Consider the following 15,645-nt stretch of genomic DNA (forward strand, 5'->3'; position numbering starts at 1 on the left):
TATTTTTGTGGCTGGGAGTTATTTGATCAGGCACAACATGGAAATGAATTATCCTGGAAAATGTAATAGTTTTTGCAACAACAAAAAAAGTAATAGAAGATTGCATGTCTGCAACATTCATGTAATGTCATTCAGCAATGCCCTTATTGGCCACTTGTACAGTACGTGCACATAGAGCAGAACATTTTCCCCCTGTACAGTCCATGCTGACCTTTCTGTGTCACTGTGAGCTGCAATGACTGACACCCTGGCCTAGTGCCCTGACACTGGTCCAGAGAGGGGTTGGATATACATCACCATAAACCAGGTCCTCACTGCCACTGCCTAAGAATCTGGCCCTTCTCCAAGCAGCTGAAATGAGCAGCCCTGACTACTAAGTTACACCCTCCCACACGGCTTTGTGCAGCTGGCTGTAGTGTCTGGCCCATCCCTTCCCCAGAGCTGTTCTGTACAGGTGTGTTCATCCAATATTGCTGAGGAGACCTGGACCGTATGCTGATCCATCTTTCTGCAGGTACTGCCAGATTGTTTTGTACATGCACCCTGGAGCTGGCACAATGTTCGGTACTCATTGTTCGCAGAGGGAGATGGACTAATTGCTTAGGCATTTTCCGTTACTGGGTTGTCAGATCTCTGGCATTAGCTGTATGGTTGGTGTGTTTCAGGGCTGACCAACTCTGTTCCATGTAAGTTTTCATTTAAACCCATATCTAATTCTACTAATTGGCAGCTTAATGATCTTGCCCTTGAATGAGATGTGTTTTGTTAGAGTTGGAGTGAAAGCCTCCAGGACAGTAGATCCCTACGAATAGGGTTAGGCAGCTCAGGTGTATTCCTTTTTTTTTTGTATTTAACTAGTTTGAAGTTTGTTGTGAGGTGCACGCCACCCATTCGATGTCCATCCATCCATCCATTATCTGAACCCGCTTATCCTGATCAGGGTCACAGGGGGGCTGGAGCCTATCCCAGCATACATTGGGCGAAAGGCAGGAATACACCCGGGACAGGTCGCCAGTCTATCGCAGGGCACAGACACCATTCACTCACACACTCATACCTACGGGCAATTTAGACTCTCCAATCAGCCTAACGTGCATGTCTTTGGACTGTGGGAGGAAACCGGAGTACCCGGAGGAAACCCACGCAGACACGCATCCGTGCCACCACCCATTCGATGTATGAATGTGAATTCCAAATATTATCAAATATACCTGAATGGTAGACCGAACACTCCAAAACAGTCACTTAGGTACCTTAAAAATAACATTCTCAAAGCATATTACACAATTCGCGTTGGAGTCATCCATAAAACGATGCCCAGACAGCAAGCGACTCTGGTTCGGCTCTTCCCCGATTCTGTCCCGAAGTCAGCCGGTACCGGCACAGATCCGGGTGGGTTGTGTTCCCATCCAAACAAACACAGGAATATCTACATTTTCCCGCTAGATGGCAGTGTTAGATTATTCATGGAGTTAATTCACTGAACTCTAGACGCTCTATGGGTTAATCGTGGCTATTTTTGTTGCGCTTGCCGCTTCCGGAAATTGAAAGGCAGAGAATAAACAGACAGTAACCCAGTTAGCAAGTGGATTGGTGGGAGTGTGATAAATATAATAACAAAATTTACAATATCTGAGTCGTGAATGTTAGGCGTCCGAAATAGTGTATATTATAAGTGTGCCCTCGACAGTCTTGATCTTGCTTGATCTCTGGAATTCCTGAAAAACTTTTGCTGATGGCCAGGTAGATCTGTTTAGATAACTGAGCGTCTTTCGCTAACAGCTGTCTGAATACCTAAGGAAGCAATTGTGCCGGCGAGGTTTCCTTTGATTATCCTCCTAAATTTAAACCTAAATCTATGTTTCTGTTGTAGCTTTTTCATGGTCAGTTTGACCTTTTTATGAGACTAGTAATGTAGGTAGGCATTGGCTTTATTTTCCCATGTGGAACGTCATGGTTGGACTTCCTTCGTAAACTTGATAGCTTCCCGTGTCCGTGATCTGGAAATTTCTTACGTGACAGTTTACTCCTGCATGTCTGAGAATAAGCCGGAATGTTTAGCAGTTGAATATCGTGCGTTTGGTGTCATTTATCAGTTGTCTGTTTGACAGGTGATGGGAGCAGACAGCGATCCCGGCGCTCCCTCCGCTGTTCCTTGGAGGAAGGTGTTGTATGAGCGTCAACCTTTCCCAGACAACTATGTGGATCGACGCTTTCTGGAGGAGCTTAGACGTAATGTGGGCGTACGACGGTATCGCTACTGGGCAGTAGTGCGAGAAGCCGGACTTGTGACGCAGCAACTGTCCTGCGTGGCTGTGTTTCTTACATTGTGGTGGTACATGTACCAGGGGCAGCTTTACCCGTTCACGTTGCTTTTGGCCGGACTACTGTGTGCACTGCTGGGCTACGGACTCTACGAGGCACTCGGGGGTTCGAGACGAGAAGGGCGCACGAGATTGGCGGACCTCCAGAGTGCTGCCATCTTCCTGGCGTTCACCTTCGGTTTCTCTCCCGTGCTGAAAACGCTGACTGAATCAGTGAGCACAGACACTGTGTACGCCATGTCGGCTCTGATGCTCCTGGCGCACTTGGTAACCTTCCCCTACGCCCAGCCTAGCCCCCCAGGTAGTCTGTCCCTGAATGCGGCTCTGTTCGGCTCAGTGTGCCTGGCCTCGCGGCTGCCGGGCGCATTGCACACCTTCGCCATGCTGACCTGTGCGCTGCTGGTGTTCGCGCTGTGGCCCTGCCTGCTGCACAGTCTGCGGGACAGGGCTCCGCGTGGCTTCCCCTGGGCCGCTGCCCTGGTGTCACTCGGGGGTGTTGGCGGTTTGGCCAGCCAGTCGCCAGGGGGAGCCCTCCTGCTGGCCCTGGCACAGCTGACCCTCACGCTGCTCTGCCCCCTGCTCCTGCTCTGGCTGCAAGAGCACAAGGACAACATCCACGGGCCCTGGGACGAGGCCGAGATCCACGAGGACCTGTCCCGCTTCCTGCAGTGACACTCTGATGGAGAACAGACCACCTGTCTCACTTCCTGCAGTGACACTCTGATGGAGAACAGACCACCTGTCTCACTTCCTGCAGTGACACTCTGATGGAGAACAGACCACCTGTCTCACTTCCTGCAGTGACACTCTGATGGAGAACAGACCACCTGTCTCACTTCCAGCAGTGACACTCTGATGGAGAACAGACCACCTGTCTCACTTCCAGCAGTGACACTCTGATGGAGAACAGACCACCTGTCTCACTTCCTGCAGTGACACTCTGATGGAGAACAGACCACCTGTCTCACTTCCTGCAGTGACACTCAGATGGGGAACAGACCACCTGTCTCACTTCCAGCAGTGACACTCAGACAGGGAAGAGCCTGTTCCACTTCCTGCAGTGACACTGATATGGGGAACAGACCACCTGTCTTCCTCCAACTTTGACATTCAACCTTTTATTTCATGTTTGTTATTTCACATTAAACTTTGTATAAACCCCTCTGCACATCAGCTTGCTGGATGTGAACACATTAATCCTTACTACTAATTAGGATGGTTGATAAAAAGACCCGTTGGTTTAAATAATGCGTTTATACTTTATACTGTTGTGTAGCATCCAGGTTTCTCCACCAGATGTCAGGCTTGGCTTTATGAAGCCTTCCTCAGGCCTGGTCCAGTTGCTCAGCATGAATAATGACGGAGTGCCATGGAAAATCTGCCTTGTTAAACATCCTTTCATTTGAATGTTATAGTGGGACCTCTAGCTTTTCCATCGGGTCTACCTCCCCAGCTCACATTTATCGTGCTGTAACAGATGATCACTTCCTTCAGTAGCCTCAAACCAGGAAAACAAAGGATACAGCATAACTGAACATGCTGTGATCTGGAATGTTTTTAAGGGGATTTCAGTCTTTGAATGAGAAATGGTAGGTGTATAAACCTACTCTATCATCTGCTAAAGTAACTATATATTGATAATGCTTTACATTATCAAATGAGATTTTCTAAGATGTTTTGTTTGTGAAGTACTTTAATATGTTTGTGATTTAAAATATTTTTAAAATGTAAATACGCTCCTATTTTGCTCCGACATCCTTGGGACAATATTGTTCTTGCAAGAAATTAAGCAAATATTTGCACACCTCAGCAAAATACTAATTCCACTCCAGTTCGTAGTGTGCAGGGGTGCAGTCCCAGCTACGGCTCTTTCTCAGCTGGGATCCTGTCTGTTTTTACCCTCCTTGTGTCCTACCTGTCTGAATAATAAAATATGAAAGGAGGGTGGACTGTCCCGCTCTCCTTTTAAAATAGGTCCACCAGCAGTGCCTGCTTCGGTTAAGCCAAGGGGAGTATACAGGGCTTTCTACAGCCTTAGCTCTAGCTTAGCATTAAGTCATTCATTCATGTCCATCACACGGACTGGGTATTCATTCGGCTATAGACTGATTGTTTTCTTTTAAGACTGGTTAATTTCCTGTTTTTTCTTTTTCTTTTTTCTTTTGTGTGTGCTTTTAATTTGATTGATTTTCCATGGCTGGTCAGCTGTTTTTTCCGTCCATTATTAAATGATTCATGTGTTTGCAGAACCCAGTTTATTTGGAATTCCAACATGGTTTATTTTGATTGACTTCAATAAAGAAATAAAATGACACTTTATTTTTGTGTTGGGTTCCCCTGCATTACTACTTTCTGCAGTGAACATTAAGCTTTGCAATTTTGCTTGTGACATCCACGCAACTTATAATAATAAATAGAACAATATTATACAAAGACCATTTTGACCCACTACAACGCAGACGTGGCACACGGCTTGTGCAGATTCGAGTTCTGCCAAGTCGTGTGCACAGAGCATAGGACAGGCTAGAAACCGAACCCCTGTTTATTTTGGGCTGGAGAACCATGGTACCTGGGGCATTTTTACACACAGACATCACAGACCCAAACGCATACAAAGATATGATATCTGTACAATATATATCAACAAAAGGAGCTGCCTGACTGACATGTACAACACGAATGTAGCGGCAAAACAAATGTGTAATGTGCATTACTGTGCACAGCAATAAGAAGTGTAGAGGGTGAGAGGCCTGGATAGTTTGGGCAGGACTGTTGGCTCAAAGACACATTTCTGTGGGCTGTTGGGGGTTTGGGGGTTTGTGTTCAAGTACAATCAAAGTGAAAGAATGCCAGGAGTACTTCAACCCTGTCGATTGACAGTCAGTGCCTTTCTCACTACAGCAATTTTCTACTGAAGACAGGGTAGGGGCGGGGCTTGTGCGGAGGGGAGGAGCTCATTGTGGGGGCCTCGTAGGGACAGCTGGCGCCCTCCTCCTGGATAAGAACAGACACAAGAAGCCATTAACAACACAGCAACAGACCAGAGGAGCTCCCCGGCAATCCTCTGTACACTGAGCACTAACAGGGCTCACACAAGCAACACAGCCATACAGGTCTGGATTGCTTCCAGTCCTTTCTTTCCCCATTTGTTCCTAACCAGAAAACTAAACCATACACTGCAAAAAAATGACATGTTTTAACAAACGTCTTCTAATAAGACTTAAGTTCTAGAAGTAGAAAATATTAGCTTCTTTTAAGTTACTATTTGCTTGGCAAGTGAAATTTTTGAAAGGCAAATCTTGAAATGGCTCATTGGTGCTTTGTTTTTTGTCTCATTTAGCAAAAAAGTAATAGAATTTTGTTAGTTTTTTTGCAGTGTACAGGAATGAGGCATTTAGAACACATCACCAACATGGTTGTATATCAGTTTGCACACGGTCTACAAGCCTTAAAATACAGAAAAACACCAGCGCAGTCTGGACCCCTGTAGTCTCAAAATGGAGGCTTCATGAATTACACAGACATTTGAATCCAAAAGCAATAGAGCAGACCCATTTTTACAGAACAAATGGTCCTTTTTCTGAAAAAAATTCAGAGCATTCCTTGTGTGTCGAATGAAGCAGAAAGCCCAGAGGACTCGCTGTTTTTTTGGAAGTGTTGGTGAGGAGACTGTGGTATGAAATAGGAGAGAGTGGCTTGTATTTTTCCTGGGAGGCAGTGTGTTGAGTTGTGGTTTCCAGAGAGAAAGAGAGAGAGAGAGAACAGAGACCCCAGAAGGAACATGCCAGACTTTTGGAGACTGAAAATACCAGAGCTTTATTTGAGAGCAAGAAAGTGACTCTGATAGAGAAGAGTGAAGTTTAGGATTACATGTGAGACGCTACAGTCACGAGGGTAACAGCCAAACACGACTGACTCAGAGGAACGACAGAAAGACTGACTGGGAGAGGACGGGTGGTCAGCGCGTCCGCAGACAGGGTCCCGTAACCTGCGGACAGTGGAGTGACCTGGAGCTCAGAGACGGGAGCACTCTGGGGGGAGGGGGACACTGAGGGGAAACCTTGGCCAGGCCATTAAAACATCACACGGACAGATACAACGGGGATCTTCCAAAGCCGTGTCTGAGCTCTTGCGGGTTAAAGCAAGCTCAGCGCATTCCCATAGTCCCACAGCACGCTTCTGTACTGTTTGTGTTCGAGGAGAGACGAGGTCTCTGCTCAGGGATGAGAACGAGTGGCTGGGGTCACAGGTACAGCTGGGGTCAGTGATACTCCCTACCGGAACCTTCTGCCTCTCTTCCTTTCAAATGCTTTATAATAAAGGACAGCACAAACACACAACTCCCTCTGTGAGTACCCCCGGATCCTGCACGAACACTTCTGTTTTCATCATACAGGCACGCGCACACACACACACACACACCCCCACACACACAGATGGGAACAGTCTGGGCAATAATAACTCATAAACAGAAAAGACAAGGACGGGAAGAAACAAGGCTCAAGACACGTACTAACACTCACTCCAGCACCCTCACACACTCACCCGATTACCTCTAATAGAAACGAGCACAAAACCCTCAGCCCTGGAGCGTACAGTATGTTAACATTGTGAATATACTGGAACTCATTTACTGTACAAAGATGGTGGAAGTATCCCAGGCATGCAATACTGGGTGCATCTGTGTCTTGCTGTGGTTTGGGATGGTGGGCTGATGCCTGGGTCCAGGGTAGGGGTGCAGGGGCAGATCACTATTTATACGTGTAATACTGAGGACTGCCGGTGTTTGGGACGACAGGCACTGCAACAAAGGCTGTCGTAACAAGTGTTTTAGTCCTGTAATGAGACTTAAAATCCAATTTTCCTCTCAAAGCATTGGCTTATTTTAAGTTACTTTTTGCTTGTGAAGTGAAATTGTCTTAGCCCATTGGCAAATCTTGAAACTGTCTCAGCTCATTGCCAATCTTTTTTGTCTCATTTAGCAAGAAAGTAATAGAAATAAGCTTTCATATCTAAATGTAAGACTAAAATACTTGTTGTTTGCAGTGGGAGAGACAGACGGATCTACCCTGCAGCACAGGAGACAAGCACAGCACAGAGACACAGAGATACAGCACAGGCACTGCACAGGGGGGCGCTACGCTGGGCCTCAGAGGGGCTAACTGAGTGGAGGGGCGCTGGCTGTGCCGGGAGAGGGGGGTGAGCATGCGGGTTAGGCCGTGGGGTGCCCGGCGGCAGCTCTCAGTCCAGCAGGGAGGGGTCCCCCGGGCGGATCATGGTGGGTCTGGTGGGAGAAGGAGGAGGCCTTCGGCTGCAGAGAGGAAGAGAGAGGGCAGAGAGCAGAGCGGGGCGGGCGCCGAACCACAGGTGAGAAAGGGAATGATTAAAGGCAAAAGAAGAGGGGTGAAGGAAAGAGGGGAATGGGGTGCAGGAGCCGGGGAAGAGGGGTGCGGCGAGGGACAGAGAGATGGGAGAGAGGGAGAGAGGGAGAGGTCCGAATAAAAAGGTTTGGGACAGGGGAAATGAGGCAGAAAGAAATGGAATGGCAGGCCAAAACCAGGAGGGGAGATCAGTGCAAGGGAATGAACAGCGGAGAAAAGGAGGGAGAGGGGGATATTATGGTGGTGGGGGGAGAAAGAGAGGGGGATATGAAAGAGAAAAGCAGACAGAGTTAGAAGCTGTTAGTGAAAAAAAAAGTCAAGAGTGGAAACAAAGTTAGCTCACAGAGTTAGAACCCAGAACCAGACTTTTTCTACAAAGGCAGGCATTGGCAGTTCAAGTGTATCAGTCATGCACATTCTGCTGTGAGTGCTCTGCTATTTCACTTGCGCACACAGAATCAGACTTCCCGAACTCAGACGAGAGAACAGAGAACACCAGGGCAGTGTGGCTGAGAGTATGCTGTCTTACAGAGAAACCAGGGTGCGAGGAGAGAGGCCAGGAAGCAGAGTATGAAAAACACATGAGCTGATGGACCCCACCCATCTCAAGTAACCACTGCCTTTAACCGAGGTTGCTGCTGCCCAGTGTGTGTGTGTGTGTGTGTGTGTTTGTCCGCGCATGTGTGTGTTTACTTGCATACCTCAGAGCTTGTGTGTCACACACTGACCCTATCCAATATTTCAAGTCAATGTCAGAGCTGTATTACAGTTTATGTGTGGAATGTATGAGTTTACAGGACAAAAAATAACATCTGAAAAAACGATAAAGCTGTTAAAGATTACAAAAGGTTTGCGAACGAAAGAAACCTTAGACACACGTTTCAGGGCAGGAAAGTAACTGTTTTAATTTCACCTCCATTCAATGGAATTTTAAAATTGAAACTGTTTATCTCGGAAACATCTCAAGTGGTTAATCTCAGAAGTATAATTTAACATGTTTTCTTGGAAAAAGTACCTCAAATAAGCACTTGAAATATGAACTTCAGGAACAGTGTGTAACCATCCATACCAATCACAAACAAAATAAAAAGTCCCTCACACAACGGAATTCAAGTTAAAATGGCATAACCAGGCACATTTTTCCCATCATCTAACAAGTATGTTTTAAGTTACAGAAATGTTAGACTGAGCTGCCTGCACCAGCACTTCAGTACATTGTAAACACATTTTCTGAATACTACATTTTCAACGTAACCTTTCTCTACTCCTAGTGAAGGCAAAACTGTGTACAAATACAAGCGCATGGAAAGCCTTAGTTTCCTCAGTGTGAGGCCATCCCAGTGGACCAGTTTCCTTGATATATTATCACACCCCAACACAGAAGGTGTAAATAACTATGCAGAGTTAAGGACTGTGCTGTTGGAGACTTGACCTGGTACTCCTGCAGTGCCTGCAGGGTTAAATTCAGTGTGCCAGCGTCAGGGGCTGCTGGTTTAAATTCAGTGTACCAGTGTCAGGACCTGCTGGTTAAAATTAAGTGTATCAATGTCAGACCTGCATGTTTAAATTCAGTGTGAAAGAGTCAGGACCTGCTGGTTTAAATTCAGTGTGCCAGTGTCAGGACCTGCTGGTTTAAATTCAGTGTACCAGTGTCAGGACCTGCTGGTTAAAATTAAGTGTATCAATGTCAGACCTGCAGGTTTAAATTCAGTGTGAAAGAGTCAGGACCTGCTGGTTTAAATTCAGTGTGCCAGTGTCAGGACCTGCTGATTTAAATTCAGTGTACCAGTGTCAGCTCCTGCTGGTTTAAATTCAGTGTGCCAGTGTCAGGACCTGCTGGTTAAAATGAAGTGTATCAATGTCAGGACCTGCTGGTTTAAATTCAGTGTGAAAGAGTCAGGACCTGCTGATTTAACTTCAGTGTGCCAGTGTCAGGACCTGCTGGTTAAAATTAAGTGTATCAATGTCAGGACCTGCTGGTTTAAATCCAGTGTGCCAGTGTCAGGACCTGCTGATTTAAATTCAGTGTGCCAGTGTCAGGACCAGCTGGTTTAAATTCAGTGTGCCAGTGTCAGGACCTGCTGGTTTAAATTCAGTGTGCCAGTGTCAGGACCTCCATCCATCCATTATCTGAACCCGCTTATCCTGAACAGGGTCGCAGGGGGGCTGGAGCCTATCCCAGCATATATTGGGCAAAAGGCAGGAATACACCCTGGACAGGTCGCCAGTCCATCGCAGGGCACACACACCATTCACTCACACACTCATACCTTCGGGCAATTTAGACTCTCCAATCAGCCTAACATGCATATCTTTGCACTGGGGGAGGAAACCGGAGTACCCGGAGGAAACCCACGCAGACACGTGGAGAACATGCAAACTCCGCACAGAGGCCCCGGCCGAAGGGGATTCGAGCCCAGGACCTCCTTGCTGTGAGGCGGCAGTGCTACCCACTACACCATCCATGCCGCCAGTGTCAGGACCTGCTGGTTTAAATTCAGTATGCCAGTGTCAGGACCTGCTGGTTTAAATTCAGTGTGCCAGTGTCAGGACCTGCTGGTTTAAATTCAGTGTGCCAGTGTCAGGACCTGCTGGTTTAAATTCAGTGTGCCAGTGTCAGGGCAGGCTGCGCTTGTGTCCCGGCTCACCTGGGAATGCTGGGAGGGGCGCGGTTGGGCCGATTGGGCACCTGTGGGGGCGGGAAGGCCTCAGCATTGTTGTTGAAGGGCCCGAGTGGGCCGGGACGGGAGGGCACGGGGGGGGCCCCAGGGGCGGGGCCACGCACAGGGGCCCGCGGGCCTGTGGACATCCTCCGAGGGGCCGTGGGGCTTGAGGGAGGGGACCTGGGGGAGGAAGGAGCAAAAGCTCAACTGGGTCTCGTTGAAAAATGGACCGCTGCTTTTTCCGGCAACTGTGGCTACACAAAGCTCTTCACAATGAATGCCTCTCAATGCCAATAGGCAGCCATGCAAGGCACCAACCAGCTTGTCAGGAGCAATTAGCAGTTAGTGTGTCTTGCTCAAGGACACTTCAACACTCTCTCCCAGAAGGCCAGGGATCGAACTAGCAATGTCGCCCCATAGTGAGACACAATGAAGTGCGCAAAATGGCCGCCTGCGTCCAGCTTACTGAGCCCCGGCGTTACCTGCGGGAGCCGCCTGAGCCGGCCTGCAGCCAGGAGCTGTCGACGGGGGGGGGCAGGGGGGTGGAGATGGTGGAGGTTGAGATGTCTCCGATGATGGCCAGCGCCTCCTTCAGGGCGTGGTGCGTGCGCAGGACCTCATCCCTCCTCTGCGCCTGCTCCTGAGACTCGTCCATCAGCGAGCTCTGATCCCCCGTGGAGTAGAGCTGGGCCAGCAGCTCTGCGTTTATGAACTCCTTCACCTGGGGGGCACAGGCTTACTGTGAGGGGAGGGGGGCACACAGGCATGTTCAGGGGGTGGGGGGGGTTGGGGGGGGTCATAGGCATGGGGGCTCACATTGATGATCATGAGGTGCATGATGGTCTTTGGCATCAGGTCCCGGATGCACTTGTTGACAATGGCCATGTAGGAGTCCACCAGGTTGCGGATGGTCTCCACCTGCCGCTCCAGCTGAGGGTCCATGGAGAAGTTATCCGTGGGGCCGGAGTTATCGCCATCCACCTGGGCAAGAGACGGGGAGAGGGAATACAGAGGAGGGGGTGATGAAAGGGATGAGAAGAGAGAGAGATGAAGATAGCAATAACAAGTGATACCATGCAGGCGAGGAAAAAGGGAGAGGAGGGGAGAGAGTGCGTGTGAGAGAACAAGAGCTCAAAGCAGTGTGGAAAGTGGGAGTTGGTTCTGCAGGGTATGTGCGGTCTGTCGTGTGAGCGTTCAGACACTTCACAAGGAGGGCCGAAGCAGTTTTCACTTTGCTGAACTGCTGCCAACTGCACACGACAAACCGATTTTCTTTGTGTGAGAGAGAGCGACAGAGAGAAGGAAAGAGAGAGAGAGAGCGAGAGAGAGGGTGGCCTGCAGGAGGAGGGAGGGGGGCTGCTGATGATTAAAAACAGAGCGAGGAGCCCTTCCCTCGCCGATCCTCCGTGCAGTGACACAACAGCGCAGGAATGTTCACCCTGGTCCTGATTCATGAATCAACGGAGGAGCGGGGCGCCCCAGCGGGGCGGCGGGAGGGGCCTGAGGCGCTCACCGGGGCTTTTTCGGGGTACACTCCGGCACGCAGGAGAGAGGCCTTCCAGCTGTCCACCTCCTCCTGGGTGTCGCAGGCCAGCTCCAGGAACCGGTAGTCCTTGTACACGTTCCTGAAACAACAGCAGCGGTCGGTCAGCGATGTCCGGCGGTGTCTGGTGGGTTCCGCCCCCCCCCCCCCCCCCCCCCCCCCCTTCCCGCTCCGCTCTCGGCCCGCCGCGACGCTGCAGCGGCTCCCGGGAACGCCAGGATCAGGAGAGCCGCACAGGCCGCATCTGTTGCGCATTCCCTCTAATTAACTCTGTTATTCCTGCCCGCTCCATGTCTCCCTCTCTCCTTTGTTGTTTTTGCTGTTTTTATTTGTTTTGGTGAAGATTAAAAATGTTCTGTAGTCTGGGTCTGCCGTAGAGAATCTTCTACAGGATTACTGGCAGAGACAAGAAACCCAATCTCTCTTTGTCCTGAACTGGCCAGCAAAGTGTACTTCTGGCAGAGAGTCCCTTACACTCCTTCTCCCAAGTTGCACCATAGGCCTTGAGACTTAAATAGCTGAAACCTTTAAATACTCTACGCATTTGGTACAGCTTTCATCACTACATAACCGAATCTGGCTATAAAGCTGCTATTTCCATGCTCAGGTCTTATCTTCAGTGGGTGTAAGTGATGCTGGCTGTCTGGCTGCCAAGCTTATAAAAGAGAGATGGATGCTGCTCTGAGCTTTGTGGTGTTTCCCAAGCTATTGCCTCTGAACGAAGGATGACTGAACCAAATGCAGTGGTCATGCCCTGGGTCAGCTGGATCAGAGACGACCGCTGGCCTGTGATGGTCAGACCATCTGGGAACTGGTAGCACTGTGTCACTGACTCACTGTATCTCCATGCAGGCTACGGGGAAGCTAGAGCACCACTCTCATTCTGTAACACTGTTTCTGAAGTGCAGCTCGCAAATGACATACACAAACTGTACCTACAAATGTTCTCAGAATGTCATAGTGAACTGATTATAATCAGTAATTCAAATACCCCCCCCTCTCTTTCTCTCATTCTCTTTCTGCAAAAGCCAAGGCTTTTTTTTTTGTTTAGTGGAATTTTTCCTGCAAATCCCAGTCTGTTTTTGATTTTGGGAGTTTCCTGAGGTTTTGATTACTGTCAGACAGGGACAGCACGCTGGAGTCAGCACTCACTGGGCTGCACACTGAGACAGCGAGGGAAGAGGGGGCGCCGTAGGACACGGTCTGACACATTCCTGGCTGCTCTCCCCCTCCGCTCTGCTCCTCCCTCCCACCACCCTCCCTCTCTCTCTCTCACTCCCTCTCCTTTTTCTCTCTCCCTCTCTTTCTCCCTCTTTCTCTGTCTCTCTGTTTCCCTCTCTTTTCTGTGGTGGGCACAGAAATACCTTCCTAACAAGAGAAGCCTCATTTCTCAGTCCGGATGGGCCTGGATTTGATTAGCTGCTTAATTAGCCTGCCATCGGTATTTTTGCGGTCTGTACTTTCAGAGACGCGCAGGACAGAATTATAAACAAACTCCACATGTTCCTTGCAGGCCAAATTACAATCACTGAGGCTGCCTCACACCCAGCCCTCTGCCCCCCTCCCCACTCTGTCCCGAAGGGACGGCCTTATTGTGCTGAACTCACACTGCCACGGACCCGGGCCGTTCCAGTGCCTTCCGACCGTTTCCAAAATCTCAGTCGCTAACTTTCTTTTGAGCCCTCCCAGATTTCTGTAAGTCAAAATGTTTTATTCAAGCTTCCCCACCCATCTGAAATTCTGTGTGTCAAGATTTGAAACTGGAAACCACAAAAGCACCAGAGACAAAGAGAAATTTTGTGTTGCACACATACACTCAGTGAGCACTTTGTTAGGTATTCATTAGATATATTTTTTACATCCACTAAAAGGTTTGACACGTTGTGTGGCCAGAAATGCTCTTCTGCATACCACTGTTGTAATGTGTGGTTATTTGCATTCCTGTCACCTTCTTATCAGCTTCAACCAGTCTGGCCCCTCTCCTCTGACCTCTGTCATTAACAGCATTTTTTTGCCCGCAGAACTGCTGCTCCCTGGATGTTTTTAGTTTTTTGCACAATTCTCTGCAAACTCTAGAGACTGTTGTGCATGAAAATCATAGGAGATCAGCAGTTTCTGAGATCAAACCACCCAGTCTGGCACCAACAATCCAATTCCAAGTTCAAAGTCACATAGATCACATTTCTTCCCCATTCTGGGGAACAACAGCTTGACCATGACTCCTTTTTGTTTTGCAATTAGTTGCTGCCACATGATTGGCTGATTAAATATTTGCATTAACAAGCTGGTGTACAGGTCTAACTATTAAATTGCTCACTGAGTGTATATGAGCGGGCAGCTCCAACTGACAGTGACTATCTTTAAACCTTACATGGAGATTGTGGTAAAATTGTGGTGTCAATTTTTTGTTTGCAGAGCTAGATTTTCATAAGGGTGACATGAGCCCTGCATCTGGTCCTCAAAGTTCTGGGTTAAAATCGCAGGTGAGCCACTGATGCTGAGAAAGGGATTTTAGTTTCCAGTTTAAAAAAACATCCTGTACCAACCCCAAGTCCAGCCAAACTTTTGACATCTTTCACATACATGTTCTCTGACTCCCAGGAAAGAAAGCTCCATATAGCTACACTGAAATAGCTCAGATTCACTATATTTTTTCATGACTGAGTGACTAGATACATGATTCTCCCCAAAGAATGTAACAGTGGTGGTGTGCCTCTCTGTTCTTTCACTTGCACCACTGTGAAACAATTTGTTCAACCACTATCAAGTACGTGTAAGAGATTAACTGAATTTAGCGCATTTATTATACCTACGCAGCAGGGTATTACACCTCACAGGTTTCAAACTTCCATTATTTCAGGTGAGAGTGTTACACAAGGTTACACAAGGTTACACAAGGCCTTGTAAACATTTTAATGTTATGTCAATAGCCTCGCCAAAACGCTTCTAAATTCGCTTTCTTATCCCAGTGAACATTTCTGCCCTGTAAAGTCAGTGAACCACTGTCTAGGCGTTCAGGTGAAACCCTGTTTACATTTGGCTGAAAAGTTAAAGTTTTCTAGCCGACTAAGATGTAGCCAGGCTATATCTGGGTGAAACCTGAGCTGTATTGGGGTTAACCAGGTCCATTGATGTCAAAATGTTTCTCAACCTAGATTTCCACCCCTCTAGACGTCTAGAGTCCAGCCTTTTACTCACTGCAGTAGCTTTGTGATCAGCAAATTTGGGTGTGAATCATATAATGGTTTTACGCTTTTGTTTCATAGCTCATGTGTGCAGTAATATTTTGAGTTAATATGCCATGTTGCATTTGACAGGCTATTGAATTAAATACCAAATCTCACATTTTTGGCGTAAGATACAGGCTCTCATGCTACCCAAACCTCACGTCAAGTAAAAAGACCAAACCCAAACCGAAAGTTACTCCCTCAGGAGGTGTGTGTGCATGAGTGTGTGTATGTGTGTGTGTTATGGAACCCTAGGCCATGAAAATCCTGGAAACTCTCAACCAGCTGCTCACTGGGAATCTCCTCTTCCCCTTTTGATCTAAAAGCAAAATCCACCAACCAATTCCAATTGCAGTACATTCACACATCAGAAACTTGACGTCTGACCTCTGCTCAGTGTTGAAGATAGCAAATATGTGCTTGCTGGACATAAAACTCTTCTCCACATCTCGAACTTTCAGGTTGTCCAGCGGCAGCATGTACTTCTTCTCCTTCTCCTGAGGACAT

General features: G+C 48.1%; 2 protein-coding genes across 4 annotated transcripts in view; one reads left to right on the forward strand and one right to left on the reverse strand.

Moving 5' to 3' along the window:
* Positions 1-1,556: 1,556 nt before the first annotated feature.
* On the forward strand, positions 1,557-4,643 carry pigc (phosphatidylinositol glycan anchor biosynthesis, class C). Its single transcript, XM_061240335.1, has 2 exons — positions 1,557-1,743; positions 2,112-4,643. The coding sequence occupies exon 2, from the start codon at positions 2,115-2,117 to the stop codon at positions 2,994-2,996; it is 882 nt and encodes a 293-aa protein (XP_061096319.1). The 5' UTR covers positions 1,557-1,743; positions 2,112-2,114; the 3' UTR covers positions 2,997-4,643.
* The window catches only part of dnm3a (dynamin 3a), a 42,015-nt gene continuing 30,934 nt past the window's right edge, over positions 4,565-15,645 (reverse strand). For 2 of the 3 annotated variants that reach the window (XM_061240331.1, XM_061240330.1), the window contains 6 exons: positions 15,526-15,635; positions 11,882-11,993; positions 11,185-11,349; positions 10,851-11,089; positions 10,354-10,548; positions 6,115-7,635 (listed from right to left, as the gene is read on the reverse strand). In XM_061240331.1, the coding sequence (XP_061096315.1) occupies positions 7,566-7,635; positions 10,354-10,548; positions 10,851-11,089; positions 11,185-11,349; positions 11,882-11,993; positions 15,526-15,635 (891 nt within the window). In that variant the 3' untranslated portion in view covers positions 6,115-7,565. Of the gene's footprint in view, positions 5,319-6,114; positions 7,636-10,353; positions 10,549-10,850; positions 11,090-11,184; positions 11,350-11,881; positions 11,994-15,525; positions 15,636-15,645 lie in introns of those variants that run through there. The other variant, XM_061240332.1, reaches the window with a different exon arrangement.

This window comes from Conger conger, chromosome 4 (assembly GCF_963514075.1).
Source record: "Conger conger chromosome 4, fConCon1.1, whole genome shotgun sequence".
In the NCBI taxonomy this organism is placed as follows: Eukaryota; Metazoa; Chordata; class Actinopteri; order Anguilliformes; family Congridae; genus Conger; species Conger conger.